The 20,969-nt window shown below is 39.0% G+C and overlaps 1 protein-coding gene across 2 annotated transcripts in view; it reads right to left on the minus strand.

The window, feature by feature from the left end:
* The window catches only part of TMEM260 (transmembrane protein 260), a 58,479-nt gene that overhangs the window by 24,450 nt on the left and 13,060 nt on the right, over positions 1-20,969 (minus strand). Inside the window, exons 4-7 of one of the 2 annotated variants that reach the window (XM_081091730.1) lie at positions 9,215-9,392; positions 7,780-7,893; positions 5,059-5,238; positions 1,339-1,379 (exon numbers count right to left, since the gene is read on the minus strand). In XM_081091730.1, the coding sequence (XP_080947856.1) occupies positions 1,339-1,379; positions 5,059-5,238; positions 7,780-7,893; positions 9,215-9,392 (513 nt within the window). Of the gene's footprint in view, positions 1-1,338; positions 1,380-5,058; positions 5,239-7,779; positions 7,894-9,214; positions 9,462-20,969 lie in introns of both variants that reach the window. The other variant, XM_081091729.1, reaches the window with a different exon arrangement.

Raw genomic sequence — 20,969 nt, forward strand, 5'->3', positions numbered from 1 at the left:
AGCTATTAGTATGCAAAAGTTTATTCTTGTATTATTATTTTTCCATATAAAAAACTATAAGTCTACTTTTGCCTACCCCTGTATATTATGAGCCTATTAAAAAAACATATTAAAAATATTGGAAGAACAGATAAAAACATTAATGGATTAATAACAGTGATTACCTTTACATGCTGGAATTATAATAATTTTCATTTTTGTATTTTTGCTTAACTGCATTTTCTGAACTTTCATAATAATTTTGTATCCTTTTTTAAAAAAAGAAAAGGAAGGATGAAAGAAAAACAAGCTAGCAAGTAAGATAGAAATTCTGAGAACCTATGAAGTGATTTATATATAGAGTTGAAATATTCTCGATAATTTACATAAAAAATTTTAAGTTGATTTTTAGAGAGAGGGAAGTGGGGGGGGGGGGGGAGAAACACTGATAGGAGAAACATTGATCAGTTGCCTCCCGCACGTACCCTGACCAGGGATCAAACCCACAACCTACGTATGTGCCCTGATCCAGAATTGAACCCCTCACCTTTTGATGTATGAGATGATGCTCCAACCAAGTAAGCCACACTGGCGATAACCTGCCCATATTTTTTAAATGGTTTTCAAATTAATAATTAGAATCCAAAATTAATAATTATAGATAACCTGAGTGTTATAGAAAACTATTCTTCCCTAATTTCATATTGAAAATATTAAAAATATATTACAGGATTGGTATGGATATTTTCCAAGTTGTCTTAATTTGTGTAGATTTTAAAGCAGATATTAATCCACTTTTTCAAAAAAAAGCTAATAGATAATATAGATAAAATATATTTGCTTGAGCTGGCTTTAATAAGATTGAATGTTAAAAAATGTATGTCAACATAGAGCTTAAGGATAGTCTACAGGAAAAGTCTTAAGAGACATTAAATAAACTAAGCTCTAAAGAATTAAAAAAGCATAGCTCACTTCAAGATAACAAGAAAATAATTGTTCATGTTGATAAATACTATGTTATAAAATGTCTGTGGAAGAAAGAAGATAGTCGAAATCAGAACAAAGCATGAACTTTATTAAGAAAGGAACACTACATTCGAAGCATTTTAGTTTTATAGGGTCTATGTAGTCTCCTAATAGCCCCATTCATTGCTGGATTTATTGCTCATTTTCAGTTTTCTCTTATTGAAGGAGATAGTAGAATACTTGACAATATGCAAAACAACTGCCAATTATGTGGCTGAAAACTACTCACAGACATACCACTTTACAAAAAGAGAAACTCAGAAATACCTCAAACCATTCCAAGGAACAAATAGAGAATTCATTTTAAAATAGTTCCAAATATTACATACTCACAGTAAAATTTCAGACATACTGGATCCTATTTCAGATTTAGCCTAAACATAAATGAGAAAAGTTTATTTGCATAAGCATTAAACTAAAACTCTGCTAAGCTATCGTATTTAACTATCTCCATTTAAAACATACAGGCTTTAAATATACAATGCAACATTTCTCTTCCTTCCAACTCTTTATTTCAGAGCCTTACTGAATTTTTATAGCAAAGTCAGTGAAACTAAACATGAACATTGTTTAGGAAGAAATTCAGAAATAATAATTGGCTAAAAATCAAACTATTCCAGCAGAAATGTCTAGCACATTAATGAATTAATAGTCTTTACTCTTAGAATCTCTTTAGGCTCGTTTTTGGGGCACTTTGATTAGAGCTCAGTATCACTTGTTAGTCTATAATTTCACAATTGTGTGTGAATTATACAAATTTCAAATCTGAAATGGTCCTCAAACAATACTTTAATGGAATGACCAATATAAGTAAACCAGATGTGTTAAATTCTTAAGTAAAAAAATAATTATGCTTTTATTAACCTATTTCATTATTAAACTAGAGCCCCAGTGCACGAAAATTCGTGCACTCGGGGGGGGGGGGGGTGTCTCTCAGCCCAGCCTGCACGCTCTCACAATCTGGGACCCCTCGTGTAGGGTCCAGTTCCATCACGACATGGCTGTGGTTCCGTGGTCCTGCGGAATGGGGGGGGGGGGGGGAGTGTAAGGGGGAGGAGAGACTAAGAGGCCAGTCCAATCGCAGCATGGCTCCAGTTCCCCGGAGCCTTGGGGAAGGGGGAGGGACCAAGATTCCTAGATCACAGCATAGCTCTGGTTCCCCAGAGCCTGTGGGCAGGGGGAGGGACCAAGAGGCCAGTCCGACCGCAGCATAGCTCCGTTTCCTGGAGCCTGTAGGCTGGGGGTAGGGAACAAGAGGCCAGTCCGATGGCAGCATGGCTCCGTTCCCACAGCTCCCTCCCGCTACCACACAGCAATCGGCCAGGGCCCATAGCTCCCTCCCACTGCCGTGCCACGGGCAGAGCAGACAGGACCCAGGACTGACTCCCACCGCGGGCGGCTAGGACCCAGGGCTGACTTCCACCGCTGGTGGCTGGGATCCAGAATTAACTTCCGCGGTGCAGGTCGGGACCCTAGCCTGTGTTCGGTTGTCCTTCCGGATGTTTAGGTTGTAACGGACCCTTGCTCTTTATATATTAGGATATCTTTAACATACAAATAACATATTAATATACATAAAAGCCAAAGCGACCGACCGACTGGTGGGCTGGTTGCTATGACGCACACTGACCACCAGGGAACAGACACTCAACACAGGAGCTGCCTCCTGGTGGTCAGTGCACTCCCATGGCCAGCCAACCTCCCGGTCCCTCCCCCTGGTCAGCCGGCCCCTATCGGCCCCAATTGGAACTGGGCAAGATGGCTCCGATTGGCCCCAATCACTGGTCAGGCCGAGGGACCCTACCCATGCATGAATTCGTGCACTGGGCCTCTAGTATAATGTATATTTAAGTGATAGTTTTTAAAAATCTATAGATCTACCATTCATTTAAGAAACAGAACTACATGAATACATAAGGTATCTCACACAGCCTGGCCTTCCTCATCTCCCATAAATTTTCTAAAATATGTAGGTTTACTACTTTTGTATATATCCTTGAGAAATAGATTGTTTAATTTTTGCATGGCTTAGAATTTTGTATAAATGGTGTCATATAATATGTATTCTTTTGAGATTTGCCTTCTTAAGACACAAAAAGCACAAACCATGAAAGTCTGATACAACTGTCTATATTAAAATAAAAACCCATCTGATTATCTTTTTATTTTTCAGATAACCTATACGGTAACCACTTTAGTGTTTTCCTCTAATATGTTTTAAGAAAAACAAGCCCTTTTGACCTTCTTTAGGAGATAGTAAATTTTACACACTTAGTGAAATTATCTACACTAATAAAAGAGAAAAATGGTAATTGGTGTACGACGATACCCTTTTCATTGGCTAATCAGGGCTATATGCAAATTAACTGCCAACTATGATTGGCAGTTAACTGCCAACTAAGATTGGCAGTTAACTGCCAACAAGATGGCGGCTAATTTGCATATGTAGGCACAATGCAGGGAGGCGAAAGGGAAAGCAGGAAGAAGCCCCCTGCCACTGACAGTGATCGGAAACCCAGGGGGAAGCTAAGAGCTGGGGGGCAGGGCAAAGGCGGCCCTGGGGCCGCCTTTGCCCTGCCCCCCAGCCATGATCGGAGAATCAGGCGCCTTTGCCGCCCTGGCCAGTGATAGCAGGAAGTAGGGGTGGAGCCAGCGATGGGAGCTGGACACGGTCGAAGCTGGCAGTCCCAGGAGCTAGGGGTCCCTTGCCTGGGCCTAAAGTGAAGCCCACGATCGCGGGGCCGCTGCAGCTGCGGGTCCCCGCTGCCCGGGCCGGATGCCTAGGCCAGAGGCGTTAGGCCTGGGCAGGGGCGGAGCCTGCAACCGCGGGGAGCTGGGGGTCCCCTGCCCAGGCCTGACACCTCTGCCCGAGGCCTCAGGCCTGGTCAAGGGGCCGATCCGGTGATTGGTGATCGGAGGGTGATGAGGGTCAACTCCTCTGGCCGCGGCATCAGGCCTGGGTGGGGGGCTGAGCCGGGGATTGGGGGGATATGATGGTCCCCTTGCCCAGGCCTGAAGCCTCGGTCAGAGGCATCAGGCTTGGGCAGGGGGTGGAGCAAGCGATCAGAGGGAGATGGGGGTCCCCTGCCCAGGCATGATTCCTGGGCCAGAGGCCTCAGGCCTGGGCGGGGGCCAGAGCCAGTGATCGGGGGGAGATGGGGGTCCCCTGTCCAAGCCTGACACCTCTGGTGGAGGCGTCAGGCCTGGGCAAGGGGCCGATCAGGCGATCGGAGGGTGATGGGGGTCTACGCCTCTGGCTGAGGCATCAGGCCTGGGCAAGGGGCAGAGCCAGCAATCGGAGGGGTCTGGGGGTCCCCTGCCCAGGCCTGACGCCTGGGCCAGAGACATCAGGCCTGGGCTGGGGGCAGAACCAGTGATGGGGGGAAATGAGGGTCCCCTGTCCAGGCCTGACATCTCTGTCAGAGATGTCAGGCCTGGGCAAGGGGCCGATCCTGCGATTAGAGGGTGATGGGGGTCAACGCCTGAGGGCTCCCAGTATGTGAGAGGGGGCAGGCTGGGCTGAGGGACACTCCCCCCCACACACACACACACCCAGTGCACGAATTTCATGCACCGGGCCCTTAGTATTTTATAAAGCCTTTACACATAGGCATTACACTAAATACTAACATGAACACTATTCATCATATATACAAAAAGAACGTTTTGGTCAAAGTAAATTAAAAATCGAGTTTTCTTTTTCCTTTAATCTTTTCAGATATTTTAAATTACAGACCAAGAGCCCAAAGTGACCCCCAGCACTACGGAAATGCTTCCAAGTGCTGGCGGCAGAGCCTTTTGAATGCTTGTTACTCTAAAATACATTCAGGATATATAACGGTATAACGTCAGGTTAAGGGATCCCATTTTTTTTTCTTACATATATTAAAGGTCACATTTCAATGGGCAAATATGTTCCATAAATAACTGAAATAAAAATTCTACATACTGCCATTGACAAACATTGTTTTTTTCTTTCTTTCAATCGAGGTCCAGGCAGAACACAGAAGTTTTGCCACTTATTCCTTAAAAGAGCTTTAAGTATAAATTTACCAGATTGAATGTTCCATATTCTTCCCTGAGAAAATGAGTCAAAAATCCCAGCACCGTTGTCTGGTCTCCCCAGGTCCAGCGGGCTTGATTGAGGTAGGATGAGATAGGAAGATAGATGTAGGGCAGCAAACCAGCAGAGAAGCACAGACTCAGCTTCAACACAGAGCCCCGGGAGAGTTCCTGCATCAGAGCACAGGGTGTTGTATGACAATGTTTATCCTAGTAGATTCATCCTGGAACTTCAAGAACACATCAAGGAAAACATCAACTATGTTTACTCAGCGCTGATCTCTCAATTTATCTGAAGTCACCACAGAATACTATGTCAAACCTTCTGATTACCAGGGATTACTAGAAAATTGCTCAGCCTGAACTCCTTTGCATGGCAGGTGAAATCTGAGTGAAGCAAATAATTTTAGCGAAGACCCTTAAGTACCATTTTTATTGCATCTTTTAAAATTAAAACCATGTCATGACATGCAGCATTGCAGAGATAACCCAATTGGAAGTGATTACGCTGTTCAGTTGATTTTGAATATGCCCCCAAATATTGTCCTAATGCAAACTCATTTCATCACCTTCATCGGGAGTAGACTTTAGCTATATGCTCTATTATGATTATACATTATAATATGAATCTTTCTACAAGATTTTGGGTCATATCATGGAAATATTTGGCACAAATGAAGCTAGCTTTTAAATAACCTCCCAGCTCACCCAAATGCTCTTTATCCTCAATTTACATATAGAATGAAGTACTAAAGGATATGTGTTGTTCTATATAACAAGGTTGCCTCTATAGAGACTATATTTCTCATTTGCACACCTCTAAAATGAAGGATAATATTGACAAAATCTTATAAAGATTAAGTCCAAAAGAATTCTGGTGTACTACTACAAAGATTCAAATAGTGTTCGCTGTAGTAATCGGGAAAGGGGGTCTCTTACAAATATCATCATTGGAAATTGCCAATTTTTTCTTTACAAAAAAAGGGAAATTCATATGTGACAATGGATATAAGAATCAAGATTCACATTCACCAGACATACAACAAGCAGCTGACTTATATCAATATTTTCAAATAAACATTCTTAATTGATTATGGAGTGTTTTTATTATAGTACTGATTTGCTATTCCTAAAGTGGTAATGAGATACATAAAAAATGTCAGCATGAAAAGAGTGTAAGAAATAACTAACTGAACAACATGCCTTTGCTATTCTTAAAAGCAGTCTTAAAGAAAGTGAATGCTTGCATTTTGGCAGTTTCTGCATATTACAGAATGGCAAGATGCAACTGCTGCAGAATTGTGCAGGAAAGAAACAGGAAACAGTTACATGAAAGCTATCCACAGGGCCCAGGAGAGTGGTTCCATGTCCTAGCTGCGCATACACTAGAATCACCTGGAGAGCTTGTAAATAATATCAGTGTCTAAGCCTCACCCTGTATACACACACACACATAAATATATATGCGTAAACACACAGATACATACATTAATATACAGGGTGTCCCAAAAAATGTATATACACTTTAACAGCTGATAGCTCAATTCTGAAAATGAAATGTATTTTAATAAACATGCTTTATAATTATTCAGTGTGTGTATGCATTTTTGGGACACCCTATATGTACACACATATAAAAACACATTCACACTTTCAAAGCTTCCCAGATCATTCAAGTGAGCAGCCAGAATTGCAACCAACTAACTGACTCAGGACTTCTTCCTCTGCCTCAAATCCAACTACCCTGTCTCTCCATGGGTAGACCTTATTTTCTAGCCTCTGTTATTTAAATAATGGAAATGACAGGTCCTTTGAAGAGTCTTTCTTCCCAAAATTTCATCCTTCATCAGTAGCTGGCCTCAGTACAGGGCCAACAGGCTCTCAAACCAGCCTCCTAACTTGCCAGCTCTGAGTCCTGCATGTTTTACACAAAGCATGGCCTCCCCTCTCAACCATCTAACACTTGGTTGTCAGGTTCTTGCCAGAGGACGCACCTCTCAGACATCTGAATGTACCTTCTCGGACGTCAGACACCTGGCTAAGAGTGACACCATTAAGTTGGTAACATAGATCATTCCTGACTTCAGTCTCCTCACAAAAAGACCAACCAGCAGCTATCCATAGACAAAACACCATTGTGCAAGTGCCCGAATCCAGGCTGAGGCCGAAGCCTGTCCCTGGAACACAGAGACTGAGGACTGCGATGGAAGCGACTGCACCACCCCTCCGGTGGGGCCAGCACAGCACTGCAGGAGAGGACGCCCTGGGGCTACGGCTTCCCAGTGGACATCCAGCTCCTCCGGCATTGCAGGACGCTTTCTAGGAAGCCTCCTCCTCGAGTCTCACCTCATGGGGACCACTGGGGGCATTTGCAGGGCTCAGCTGCTGAGGATCAGACAGAGATGGAGAAGGGAAGCTGGGCTGACAAAGCAACCAGTGCTCAGATCTTGGGAAACTGCATTCCTGCTGCCTGAGCAGAGATCCCAGCCATTCATAATCCATAAGAAAATTACAAAATAGGCCAGATGCCACTGTAATCAATACGGCAGAATTTTTGTCAAAAATCCTATTTTTTCAATGTTGTTAGGACCTAAGGTAATTTAAACAATATATAAAACTGAAAATAAAAAGTAAATTCCCATGGTGACATATGTTGTATTGGGCCTAAATAAAATATTATGAACTTTCATTTTTACAAAATTCAAAACCTACCTTCTCTTTGCAAAGTCGAAAGAGAACCCATGGTATTATGCACAAAACATAGAGTACTATTGTGTGCTGATTACATAAGCTAAGGCCACAGCAGAAAGCACCAATTTTAGCTATCTGAAAATAAAGTAAAAATAAAAAACAAGTTAAATATTAACCTAAAACTCTAAGTAAGCACAATAGTAAAAAACTATTCTGTATATTAAAACTAGGCATACTACAGGTCAGATTAAAAATCAATTGCTTAGACACAAGCAGTCAATTTTTACCAGTCACTAATATTTATCACCACTATTTTTATTAATATTTTTCATTCTTATCAAAGTATTTCAGTTTGACCTTAAATAATTGTCTTCAAACTAAATTTCAGAAAGTCCTGTATGAGGACTAGATAAGTCCTAACAGTAATAGGCTGTCATATAATTCTTATTTGAGTAAAATCTATAACTAAAATTCAACAATATTTGCTTTACTTTTTCTCCCAATAAATTAAATAAATGAAATATAACACTATTTATTTAAAACCTGGTTATCAATGGGTGGTGGTTTTACTTTTTTTTTTTTTGAACATGCATTATTTTCAGAATCAGAAAAAAGTTTATTTTAAACAACAACAAAACTCTAATAGTATCACAGATGTGTTACAGAAGCCACAGACAACCACAATGGTTTTTTTGGTTCTATATTCCCTAACAACACAATGCTGCCTATACAGAGATGATTTGACATTTTCCAATGTGTAGACTGTAAGCTCTTAGGAGACAGGCTTCATTCCAGCTTCAAATTATCTTGACGATAGTGCCTATCATAGAATTCATTGTAATCTCTTCTGAACTACTTCATTCTTACATTTGGTTCTCTCCTCTTAAAAAGTACAAATTTGGGGAGAGGTCAACAGGGAAAAAAGGAGATATATGTAATAGTTTCAACAGTAAAGAATTTAAATTTTTTTTTAAAAGTACAAATTTGATCCTTTTTTTGGAATTGGGTAATAAGTCACTCTACCAGAATTGTATATAATTTAAAGTGGTAATTTAAAGTGGTCAATCTAGAGCTTGGCATATTACAATCTTTCTCTCTCTTGCGCGCGCGTGCGCACACACACACACACACACAACACACACACACACACACACACACACACTATGGTGGAATTAACCAACAAGCCTATCTTTCCCATAGGAATCAAAGGGGATTTCAGAATTCCCTCCTTCTCCAAAAAACTTTTGAACTCCAAGGGGGGGAAAATCCCATGTTTTATAAAGTCTCTCATGGTCCACAATAAAAGACCTGAGAGTATTTTCTCCCTCAATATGCCTACATTACCTTGACAGTAATCAAAACAGATAAACAAGATCTAAACCAAAGTTTAAAAGAAACACGCATCTATCTAAAAATAAAAACCCAAAGTGATTTCACTGTGCTCAAAATAGGTTACCTTTGATCGTTCTTTTGCGGTTGCTGCCTCCTCGAAATGTACAGTAAGAGCCATAAGCAGCCCCACAAACAGATTGTTTAAGCTAAAAACCTCCGCTGCGATGGACCACTGCCATGTTAGACGAGAAAATGAAAACACCCCCGCAGCAAGGATTCCTCCCGCATGTGAGCCAGAAAGCCTGCAAATATAGATAACATGAAATCTTCTTTCCCAACAAAAAGAACCGACTTTATTCTCCTTTTTGTAACTGTAGCAGTGGAAATTATGACAGTCACCCAGCACTATCCCAACACACTACATGGTTAATATATTCCTCCACGTAATAATATTCTCCAACAGATTTTAATTAGAAGTCCATATGTTAACCTACTAACACAAATGAACAAGCCTGCTTGCTATCCTGTGGATGACATGAGATTTAGTTCTCAGATGTAACCTCTAGGGTTCAAGCCAGTTCAGAAAGCCTGAAGAGTTAGTTGCTAGAGCAGTGGTTCTCAACCTTCCTAATGCGCGACCCTTTAATATAGTTCCTCATGTTGTGGTGACCCCCCAACCATAAAATTATTTTCGTTGCTACTTCATAACTATAATTTTGCTACTGTTATGAATCGTAATGTAAACATCTGATATGCAGGATGTATTTTCATTGTTACAAATTGAACATAATTAAAACATAGTGATTAATCACAAAAACAATATGTAATTATATTTGTGTTTTCCGATGGTCTTAGGCAACCCCTGTGAAAGGGTCGTTCAAACCCCAAAGGGGTCACGACCCACAGGTTGAGAACCGCTGAGCTAGAGAGATAACCTGTGTCATTTTTCTTCCTATATCCACAAAGAATGATGGTCTGGTTAAGACTGAAATATGCTTCATTGTAAAAATTAAGGAAATGGCAAAATATCTGTTCAGGAACCCTCATTCTCACTCCCCGGGAATGTTTGGATCCAGGTACTGTCTATACTCATCTCCCAACATATGGCGAAGCATCTCTTGGTCACAGTATTTGGTGATTTTAAGGTCTTGTTAGGTAAGTGCTTAGTTTCTCATGATTTCTTCTTTACATAGAGTTGAAGTTAAAAACAAAATATTTTTAAAGAGAGGAACAGGTATGGGAATTTGAATAATGCAGAAAGAATCAAATGCTGCACTTAGAAACAAATTCCTCATCCCCCAAATGCCAACAAGAGCCATACATTTCAAATCAGTCAGGAATCTGGATGTCAATTCAGACATGATTCAAGACTGGTAATATGGTTGAATATACTAGTGTATATCAAACCAAAACAACTTCCTATTTCACTGTAAGTCTAAAGCTATGAAAATTAAAGCTATTGTAAATATGTCTAGCAAGTGTTATAAAATTCAGCAGGCACTTCTGTTCTAATAATTTTGATTTATATGACCCCACATCATTACTTTTTAATTGTACTGTTTCGTATAAAAAATTATGTAGTAATTCTATGGTTCATAATCAACCATTATAGGGGAAAACAGTCACTAATAGTCTAACCATATCTTCCTTTATATAGACTAATTACAAAGGGAAAAGTGGCAACTCTACAGTGGCAGACCCCATCTTACCCACATGATCAAGGTTAACAGCCCAGTAATGGGACAAACACAGTGTATCTATGATATTCCTACAAAAAATTCCTTACCTAAGTCTGAACATGAGGGAACAAACTCAAATTGAAGAACATTCTACAAAATAACTGGCCAGTATGTATGAAAAAATTTCAAGGTCTTAAAAGACCAAAAAAGCCACGAGGAACTTTTTAAGGAATTAAGGAGAATGAAGGGATATGACAGTAGAATAAAAGGCACAATCTGGGATTTTCTTCTGCTATAAAGGGCATTATTGGGACAACTGGCAAAATCTGAATCAAGTCTATAGATTAGACAATAATGTTGTATCAGTGATAATTTCCTGATTTTGAGAACTGCCCTGTGGATACATTAAAAAATGTTCTTGGTTTTAAGAACCACACTCTGAAATAATTAAGGGTGAAAGGGTGCAGTGACTGCAACTTACTCTTTAAAAGTTAAAAACAAAATGATACACACAGAAACAAGGACAAAGCAAATGTGGTAAAATATTAACGTTTGGGAAACCTGGGTGGAGGTTATACAAAGACTGGGCTATTCCTGCCACTTCTCTATAAGTCTGAAATTATGTCAAAAAATAAGTTAAAAAATAAATCAATAAACTCCAGAAATAATTTGCTGACATTTATTGAGTTTTTTGCCTGCCAGGTACCAGGTATTGTTCTAAGTGCTTACCTTATATAAATTCATTTAAACAGATACTATTTATTTCTTTTCAAAGAAAGAAACTGAGGCCAAGAGAAGCAAAGTGATTTTTCCAAGGCCAATGGCAATTAAGCAGCAGAACCAGAATCCAAACAGTTCGTCTAGCTATTTAGTGCCATTACATTATGGAGTAAAAGGTGGTTATTTCAGTTTTAATGCCAAATAATTCATTCTATATTAATGATATAATGTACTTTATTGGTTAAATATGTACTCCCCTGGAGTGAAGAGTAGAATAAAAATTTTATCAGTTATTAGAATTGTGTTTATTTCTCTTTCATCAAAACAACACACTATCAGCTTGAATGGTATTCAACATCTCTCAAGACTGGTTTTAACACTCCACACACACACACACACACACACACACACACACACGCCCCCGAAAGGGCAATTAGTCAAAGTTTAAAACCGTCAGTTAATTAAAGAGAACTGAAGAGATGACAGTCCTGATATGTCTGCATCCTCAGGAAGAAATCTCAAGACTCATTAATCTATCATGATTTTTAACATGTTATTATGCTCAGGAAGACATCCTAAAGTGTTTGAATTGTTGACATTAATTATTGGAATAACTGTCTTTTCACATATTTGATAAGGTTTTAAAAATTGAAGAGTAAGATAAAATGATAAACTTCAGTGATAAAAGTTATCCAGTTACCTTAGACTATTACAATTACTTATATACATTAGCATTTTTATTGAAGACTAATCGTACATCAACAAGTTCTATAATCTGAATTGCCAACTCCCCATGCCAAGGTCAGGATGGTTTTGCAAAGAATAATCCATAGATTCTTAACACCCAATTTTCCTTGGTACCAGAAATGATTTATTAGACTACTGAGTATGGTTATAGAAGAGAGGTAACATCATAAAACCAGTAATGGAAATCAAACCTATAATCTTGATCTTTTTAGTATTTCAAATGAGCTTGCTTAGAAATCAAACTAAGTCTTACCAGAGTTTGGGTTGTAGTCCTAATATAAAATGAAAACAAAGGGGTAATCTAAAACCCCTTTCTATGCTTGAGGGATTCCCAGCTAATGAGGCATAGCCCTCTCCTATTATACATGCTGAGAATACAAAATACTTTTCCAGCCTCCCTTGCAGCTAGAGCATGGGTGTATGACTTGGGCTCTGCCTATCAGAAGCACCCATTCCATTCTTTGACTTGGAAACTGGTGAGGCGAAGAAGCAGGGATGGGGACAAAATACATTCAGGCATGGCTGGTGGCATTTCTCCATAATTTCCATAGAAAATGACGGCAGCACCTTCAGGGGCAATGTTCAGAATCCAGGTCAGCTGGTAGTGTGAGCTGGGGTGTCTGGTGCCCAGAGAGGACAGCTAATGGTGTTTTCACTAGTGACTAGAAGACCATACCTGCCTAGGACTCTGGATGTTTCAGGCTCAGAGCCTGGTAATCCAGCCTGGCTAGAAATTCCCTGGGCTCTCCAACTTCCTTTTCTTTTCTTTTTTTTTTCAATTCTAGATTTGAGTATTTCCTTTTGTGAAAAATAGCTTTATAGAGATAATCCATTTAAAGTGACATAAAAGGTTTTTAGTATATGTTATAAATCAAACTGTGACTGTCCCTTAAAATACACACACTTGAACACACTGCCTTTAAAAGTTTGCTTTATGCTTAGATTCAGAATCTGTTGACACTTACTGACCACATAACATGTACAGATGAGTGGGTTAGGAAAATGGAGATACTTTACAAGCTGCAGAGGGATATATAATGAGGACTCGTTGGTAGCACTCTACGCTCAGCAGCGGCTAGAGACTGCAGACTGTGGACGTGGAATGGTAGCATCAGTCTGCATGGCTGCGGCCTGAGCCAGGGTGAGGGGCTTCACTAGGTAGGTAAGTCAGAATGGCAAGACGGAAAGAGAGTTAAAGGAATGAACCATGGGGCCTGCATTAGATAGGGAAGTAAAGCCACAGGTGGCAGGTGGAGGAGACAAAAAGGATGAGCACAGGGTTCTCAGTCTCAGTTCAATGGGAGGCAAGTGTAGGGGCATCAAGGAAATGAGCGGCCTGACAGCTGAAGTCCTGCAGGGAGTGAAAAGTAGGTTGGAGAAGGAGACATCAAATTGCTGAAGGATGCAACCGCCTGTTAAATAAGACTGGACTCTAATGGAAGTTTAATGTGAAGCTGTTCTCAAAATCTTAAAATTTTCATTAGAACTAAGTATTGGTCCTCAAGACAAGCCACACATGAGTAAATCTGCAGGGCGCTGCAGTGTGGGAAGACAGGTGTGAGCCCAGCGCCACAGCATCGCATGCGTGCTAACAAGGGGCTGGAATGCCCATGTCAGTGCACAGCAAGCTGAGTCTGTGCCTTGCTGACAAATCAATGATGTCAGCAACGGTAAGAATGAGGACTTTCTGAAGACTTTGGAGAAGGTCTTCAATTTATTCACTGACTCTATAAGTAGGCAGTCTCCTTATATTGTTCAAGGCATATTGCATTATCTGAGCATGCTTCCTTTCACCTTCCTGGTCAGAGATAACTGACTAAAGAGCAAGCTGATGTCAGGATGCTCTCATAAAGGGAAGTTTCAGGGCCATGGCTAAGCACAGTGTTAGCCTCACAGGGTCCACATCTGCAGCCTCTACCCTCCATTCTCACCCTACCCCTCTATGGACATTGCTCTCGCCAAGGTCCCCAGTGACCATCTAACTGCCTCATACGATAGGCTTTTGGGACCTCTCTGCTGTCTTGATTACTCCCACAGCCACACTCTACTGAGCTGACATCTGGGACCTCACATCCCTCTGGTTTTCCTTCTATAGCTTTGATCTGCCTCCTGTGTTTTCTCTGAATAGCTCCTATTCTTGCATGAACTCCTTTAAAGTCAGTGTTCCCCAAGATTTCATTACCAGGCAATTGTTCTTCTCACTCTACTTACTCTGCCTGGGTGGCTTTATCTACTCTCTTGATGTCAACTGCCAGCTACAAACTGGACAAACCAAACCTTTAGCACTGCCTCTCCCTTAATTTAGAACATACATATCTCTGACTGACTGCTGTACACCTCACCACAAAGCCACTCCGACTCTGGATGTCCTGGAGAATTTCAATGTCAACACGTGCAAAACTAATTTCTCATCCTCTTTTCCTAAAATGGCTCCTGCTCTGAGGTTCTTTTAGTGATTTTCATTATCTATCTAGTTATCTAAACTAAGAAACCTAGGAGTCACCATCAAAGCTCCCTTCCCTCTCTCCCTGTTGAACACATCACACGCTGCCAATTTTACTTCATAAACATTTTTAAAAACTCATCCTCTTGTCTCCATCCATATCACCACTGCCCTATTTCAGCTAGTACCATCACCTCAGGCTCACACCAAAGCAACAGCTTTGTATACTGTCTGCCTCCAGTCCTAGGCCCACCATTGCCACCAGAGCAAGGGATCTAAAACATCTGATCTTGTACTTTTCTGCCTCCAACCATTTAATAAGTCTTCTTTGATTATAAAACACTACAAGCTCCTCATCATGATACACAAGACCTTTTATGATCGGATCTCAGCTCACCCATAGCTTCATTTTTTGATATAGCCCATCTCACACTTTGTGTTTCAGCAACACTAAATGACTTGTAAGTCTCTGTACTTATGCGCTATCTCTATCCATCTCTGGGTTTCTTTGCACATGAGGTTCCCTGTATCCGGAATAGTTTTGGGCCATTTACACCAGAATAGCCATGTCAGCATATTAGTGCATTTTTAAAATTAAAAGTATGACTGAAATAAATATATAAATGTGGGATATGTGTGTGTGCTAGGAAAGCTATTTGATATGTTTATGCTTTACCTTTAATTTTCAACGCTCTATTGCAAGAGTTTCTATTTACTTCAACCTAAGTCAATTCATTTCCAAATAATGCTTTATAAAATTACTTCTGCCATTATCTAGAAATTCAACTTTTTTTAATTGTTATGGTATTGGGGTAAATTTTGTTTCTTTTAAGAGCTACATCCTATATCATTGCTATCCTTTACTGTTATAAAAGTGGTGTCTTAGTAACAAAATTAGGGGGAAATTGAAGGATTCATTTTTATTTTTTTACTTAAATTTTTTTAATGAAGTGACTTCCATATGGCTATATCTTACAGATACTAAGGAATAATCATTTCAGCATTCTGTACTTTAATTCAAGTGTTTAAATATTCTTTCAGCAAGAGTATAGAAATTACAATTTACTTACAAAGCATTTTTTCATATTGCGATTTATTCCTTGTCTATAACATAAATATCTCAAAGGGAATGATAAATAAAATACAGAAGGTTCACATTACTCCTATTGCCTTTCACATACTGCTATGTAAAGGAAGCCTTTACATTTTCTCAAATTTTTATATGTTAAACAAAATACCTCAGAATTTCCATCTTATACCTTATTGAACCAAATATCAATGAACCTTCCCTATCGGTAAGCCATGTGAATTTGAGATAAAAGAAGATATTAAATGTACAGTAAAAATGATGCTAAGTGATGCTGTAAAAATCACTTTGATGAAAATGTCTAAGACTAATCTAGTCTTAAACTTGTTGAGCAAATGAGGTGATGAAATAAGCACTTCTGTTATCTTTTTATTTATGAGTTTTTAAAAAAAGGTATAAATCCTATGAATCTACAGGATTCCTAGGGCCTACAATTAATCCATTACCTGTATTGATTGCTGGGGCCTTTGTTATCCTAGGAGCCAATTAGAATCCCTCTCAGTGAAGGGTGCCCTGGAGTGAATGATTAAAGAAGTGAGCTGTAATCTAACTCTTTGGGGGAATAATTCTAACCAGAACACACACTCTATAGAATTTTTATTTTCCTGAAAAGGCTACAACAATATATTTACAATATTCTTTGGGAAAGTTAAATTGTGTACGTAGAGTGAAATACTATTCATAAACCTGACTGCATATCTTACTGTTAATTGGTAGTACAAATTTCTGGTTAAGTAATTTTTTTTTAGAAATATATAGAAGAAATGTCCAATCTCACATTATTATTTAAACACTAGAGGCCCGGTGCACGAATTTGTGCCTGGGTGGGGTCCCTTGGTCTGGCCAGCAATCGAGGTCTATGGGGGGGCTGCCAGCCAGCAGGGGGGGAGGGACCGCAGGAGGTTGGCCAGTAGCCCCCCGATCAGAGCCGAACGGGGGAGGGGGGCAAATAGGGGAGGGGCCGCGGGAGGTTGGCTGTGGGAGCACACTGACCACCAGGGGGCAGCTCCTGCATTAAGCGTCTGCCCCCTGGTGGTCAGTGCATGACATAGCGACTGGTTGACCGGTTGTTCCAGTCATTCTGGTTGTTCTGGTCATTTGTTTGTAACAGTCGCTTAGGCTTTTATATATATAGATGAAATTTAAATAAAATTGCTGTTCTGAGGCCACAAAATGAGCTGTTTGGTATCATCCATAAAGTCAAATGTACAGACAGACTATACATGTAAGTGTTCCTCAAATAAGACAATTGTGATCTACCCAGAGACTAAATCTGATGTTGCTTTTTTCAATTAAAAATGACATAATCAGAAGCATCTTTGTGTTTTCACTTGGCAATCCAGGAGCCCTACTTTCAATGTTCCTTTTATTGTTTTAAATAAATATGCTTAGTAGTTATTTTTTAAGAGACAACCAAGAAATAAATAAGCTTTTATCTACACTTAGTGTGTAGAGTGGCATCTTAAAATTAAAAGATACACATTTTTCTACTGAAATTGATGAAATACTTCAACAAAACTAATAGTAAACTGGAGAAAGAAAAAAAAATTCAAATGATATTGTGAATAAAAAGAAGTCTTTTCACCAGAACTCACCTCTAAATTGCCAAATAGTCTAAACTATTTTCCATGTTAACTTAAGAACACCTTATGATAAATTAGATATAAGATGAGAAAAAATGTTTTCTATTCTCAACCTAATTCTCATAGAGCCTCACAGAAGAAGCTCAAGGGAGACATTTCTTCAAACGAAATACATATTTTTAGAATCTAACCTGACTTATAGAGATAACATCTAATGAGGCTATATGAAGATCACCTTCAAACACCATTACTATGATTATTTTAGTAATGCAATATTGTATTGTAAAAGACACATCAATACTAATAATGAAAAGCAAATTTTTACATTGTTACAGAGGTATGATCAATTTTCAAGGTCTCATGCTAACAGAGTATATCAATTATATGGATGATTCAAAATAGCAAATAATCCAAAATGTACTGAAGTATCTTTTCTTTTATATAAATAAATTTTGTTACATATTTATTACATATTTATTTTTTAAATATAAAATCTATTTTGCAGTATATGTGCAGTAAATGCATCTACCTAATTGCTTTTTACTTGGATTGACACTAAAATCATGCAGCTCACGTTCTAAGACAGCAACTGGGTAGTCAATGAGGAAAGATACACCAAGAGTATGATAGCTGTATGGGAAGGGTGATCAAGTATTTAAAATTTCACCCAGATAATGCAAATGACAGAGATTCTCCACTGGGGGGGCGGAGATGGGGTAAGGAACATGGGATGCTATTAAGAGCATCCTAACAAATGCGAAGCTCAGAATTCCATGGTTAAAACATAACTGCCTTCTCTTCAGTACACAAAATCCATGAGGCCTACATAAGATGCCTTAGAGAGGTAATGATTGTGCAATAGTTTTCTCACTGATGGAAAACTATTCATCTGTTGACACAGTGGATAAATCAGGAGGTTACAACTTACACCACTGACACAGGTTGCTATTGATGATAAGTATATTTTTCTTTCCACTACCTGGCATTTGATTTTCATGTATAGTCACATGTTTGTCTAACCCTCCATCAAAAGGCAAATAACAGAAACCTGAGATTCTTTCAGAACACATATTTGACGTGCTTCATTAAATCCACGAATGTATTGTCTTCAGTGTTACTTGCATGCAAAGAATCCAACATGGAGAGTACACTACCTTCCTTCTACATAGAAAACTCCTTGAAGTAAGTGGAGTGGAGTAGAAAGACCACAATGCAGCATCTGGGCACTATTGGTAAGTAAATTACTCTTAGTGTCAACGCATACCGACGACTAAAACAATGCATTGGATTATAGTGTGGTAAAACAAGATACAATTAATAGCAAATCTACCACCTCCATCCTCCCAAGTTCTTATCTTTCTGGGCCTTATTCATGAAAATTATATAAATGTTACCTTCTGGCTCATTCACATAATCAACACCCACCTATTTATCTCTTCACTGTACCTGGAGAATGGTCGGAGTGGGAAGCTAAGCTACTGAAAAAGAGGTGCACTGCTGAACCTTTCTCTGTCTGTGGCAGGCAGTTAACTCAGCACCCAACAAATACACACTGAGCATCGACTATGCGCCAGGTAGTCTGCAGGCAAATTATACTCAGTGGCCATTTAGAGAGCAGTAGAATCTAAATTTTTTCCTTTCATTTTCAAGTTTAGATTTAATGAACATAAATCAATAATTTAGGGCATGGTGTATTAAAGTTATATCTATCTCCGAAGCCACCACCACGGCGCCTAAAAAATGCCAAACATTTCCATCTTTAAAACAAATTTGCAAATAAGTCCTTTTTCCACATTTTATAAAAATTTACTTTCACTCGAGATAAAAATCCTACCAAGGTTTGTTTTATTTCATGAGACTCAATCAAAAGGAAAAGAATTGTTCTACCCTGAATTTTCAGCTACATGAATATCAAACACCAGTGCACAAAAAGGAAAAGTACGAAGTATTAGTCCTGATTTTAAACCAAAGTAAAATTGGAGGTAAAAATGTAAAAGCGTTCAAAACAAAAAGAGGAAAAAGCACCACTGAAATGGAGGGAATAAGATTATGAATAGCTTCCATAAATAAAATGCAATCACACAATTTCCATTACAAGTAAGATTTATGCATTAACCAAATAAATGAGAAAGCTATTCACAGCTTAGAACAATTCACTTTATTATATCCCATCAACTTATACCTGAATATCTAAAAGAAAAATCCTGGACTGGGCTTTATAGAAATCACCATCATTTACTTTGCATTTTACTAAGTGTTCATGGTATGCCACATACCCTGCACAACGGGAGGCATTATCTTCTTAAGCACAACCTAGTTTAAAATAACTCCCAAATTACAGATTTTCGTCAATATTGTTTGAAATGCTTAAAAACACACAAGACCTCAATATTAGCTTGTTACTCAATTTTGATAGTGTATTTTGTATTCAGTAGCAAAATCGAAATTGGTTGAAAGTATATTCCAGCATATTAGTCTCAAAGGCATGGGCCAACGCATCATAGTAAGTTATTTTTAACTCAAAACTTAGAAAATGCTGCATAATTTTTAAAGTGTTAAGTTCCTAAAGGTGTATGAATAAACTTAAAGGATAGAAATAATAAAAATCAACAAAATGAGGGTATTAAACTACTTTCACTAGCAACCCTAACCAACTTAATAACAATAGAAAGTTAGTATTCAGTAGTCTTGTTATGCAAAGTTAAGAAGTATGTCTTAACATTTGAAACCATCGAGCCTGTTTCCTATTGCTATGGTTTTGAAAAGCAGCAAATCTATAGGAGTTATGATCTGTAATTTTATTTGTAGTTTTAAGAAATATATGCATTTATTATTATAGCCATAATGACTGATGACTAGTTCCAGTGGCAAAATCTCGGCAGGAAACAGATTTAGCAATTTAAATGTTTTATAAGTTTTTGTAATTGAGGAAACTTTTCATAATCTGACATTTGTTAAAACCACTTATTAGAAATTATGCAGCACAGTAGCTGTGGAAATATGAGCTAGCTTCACAATTATAAAGTCAGCCTATGTAGCCCTTTCCTATTGTATATAGTGGCATAAACCCCACGGCGGCCTATCAGCTAACTGGCAGGCAGGGGGCTGCTCTATTCAAAGTGAGAGATACAAGCTGCAGGGCAAAAACCTGGCAGCTCCCATCTGACCCCACAATCCCCTACTGGTGACAGCTCCAAGCTCCATGGCAAATTAGGCCTTCTCATATTACAATTGGAGAAGACAGATTCCATTAGCAGTATCTGAAATTGAGTGGAGAGCTGCACTGTTATCAGACTTGACTCATAAGCACTGCTATTAATCAGAGCTATGATAGCATTTATATATTTCAAGCTATCTGCTGCCGCTGTGATATTCTGCTACAAAGGGTTGATGGGACTTAGGAAAGTGAACAATAGAGCTTTCTGGGAAAAGCAGAGTAAATCAAGAAAGTCTATGACTTCCGTACATTCTGAAGGGATTGTGGTTTACATAAATTTTCTCCCAATTGGAGATTGAGCTCTTCCTCATCTTACACATGGGATTTAGTTGTCACTCAATGGTAACAGCTGTGAAAAGGTGAAGCGGCCCACCGCTCAGAATATTGCCTTCGCTTTTAAAGC

Source organism: Myotis nattereri (genome assembly GCF_964212035.1).
Source record: "Myotis nattereri genome assembly, chromosome: 1".
In the NCBI taxonomy this organism is placed as follows: Eukaryota; Metazoa; Chordata; class Mammalia; order Chiroptera; family Vespertilionidae; genus Myotis; species Myotis nattereri.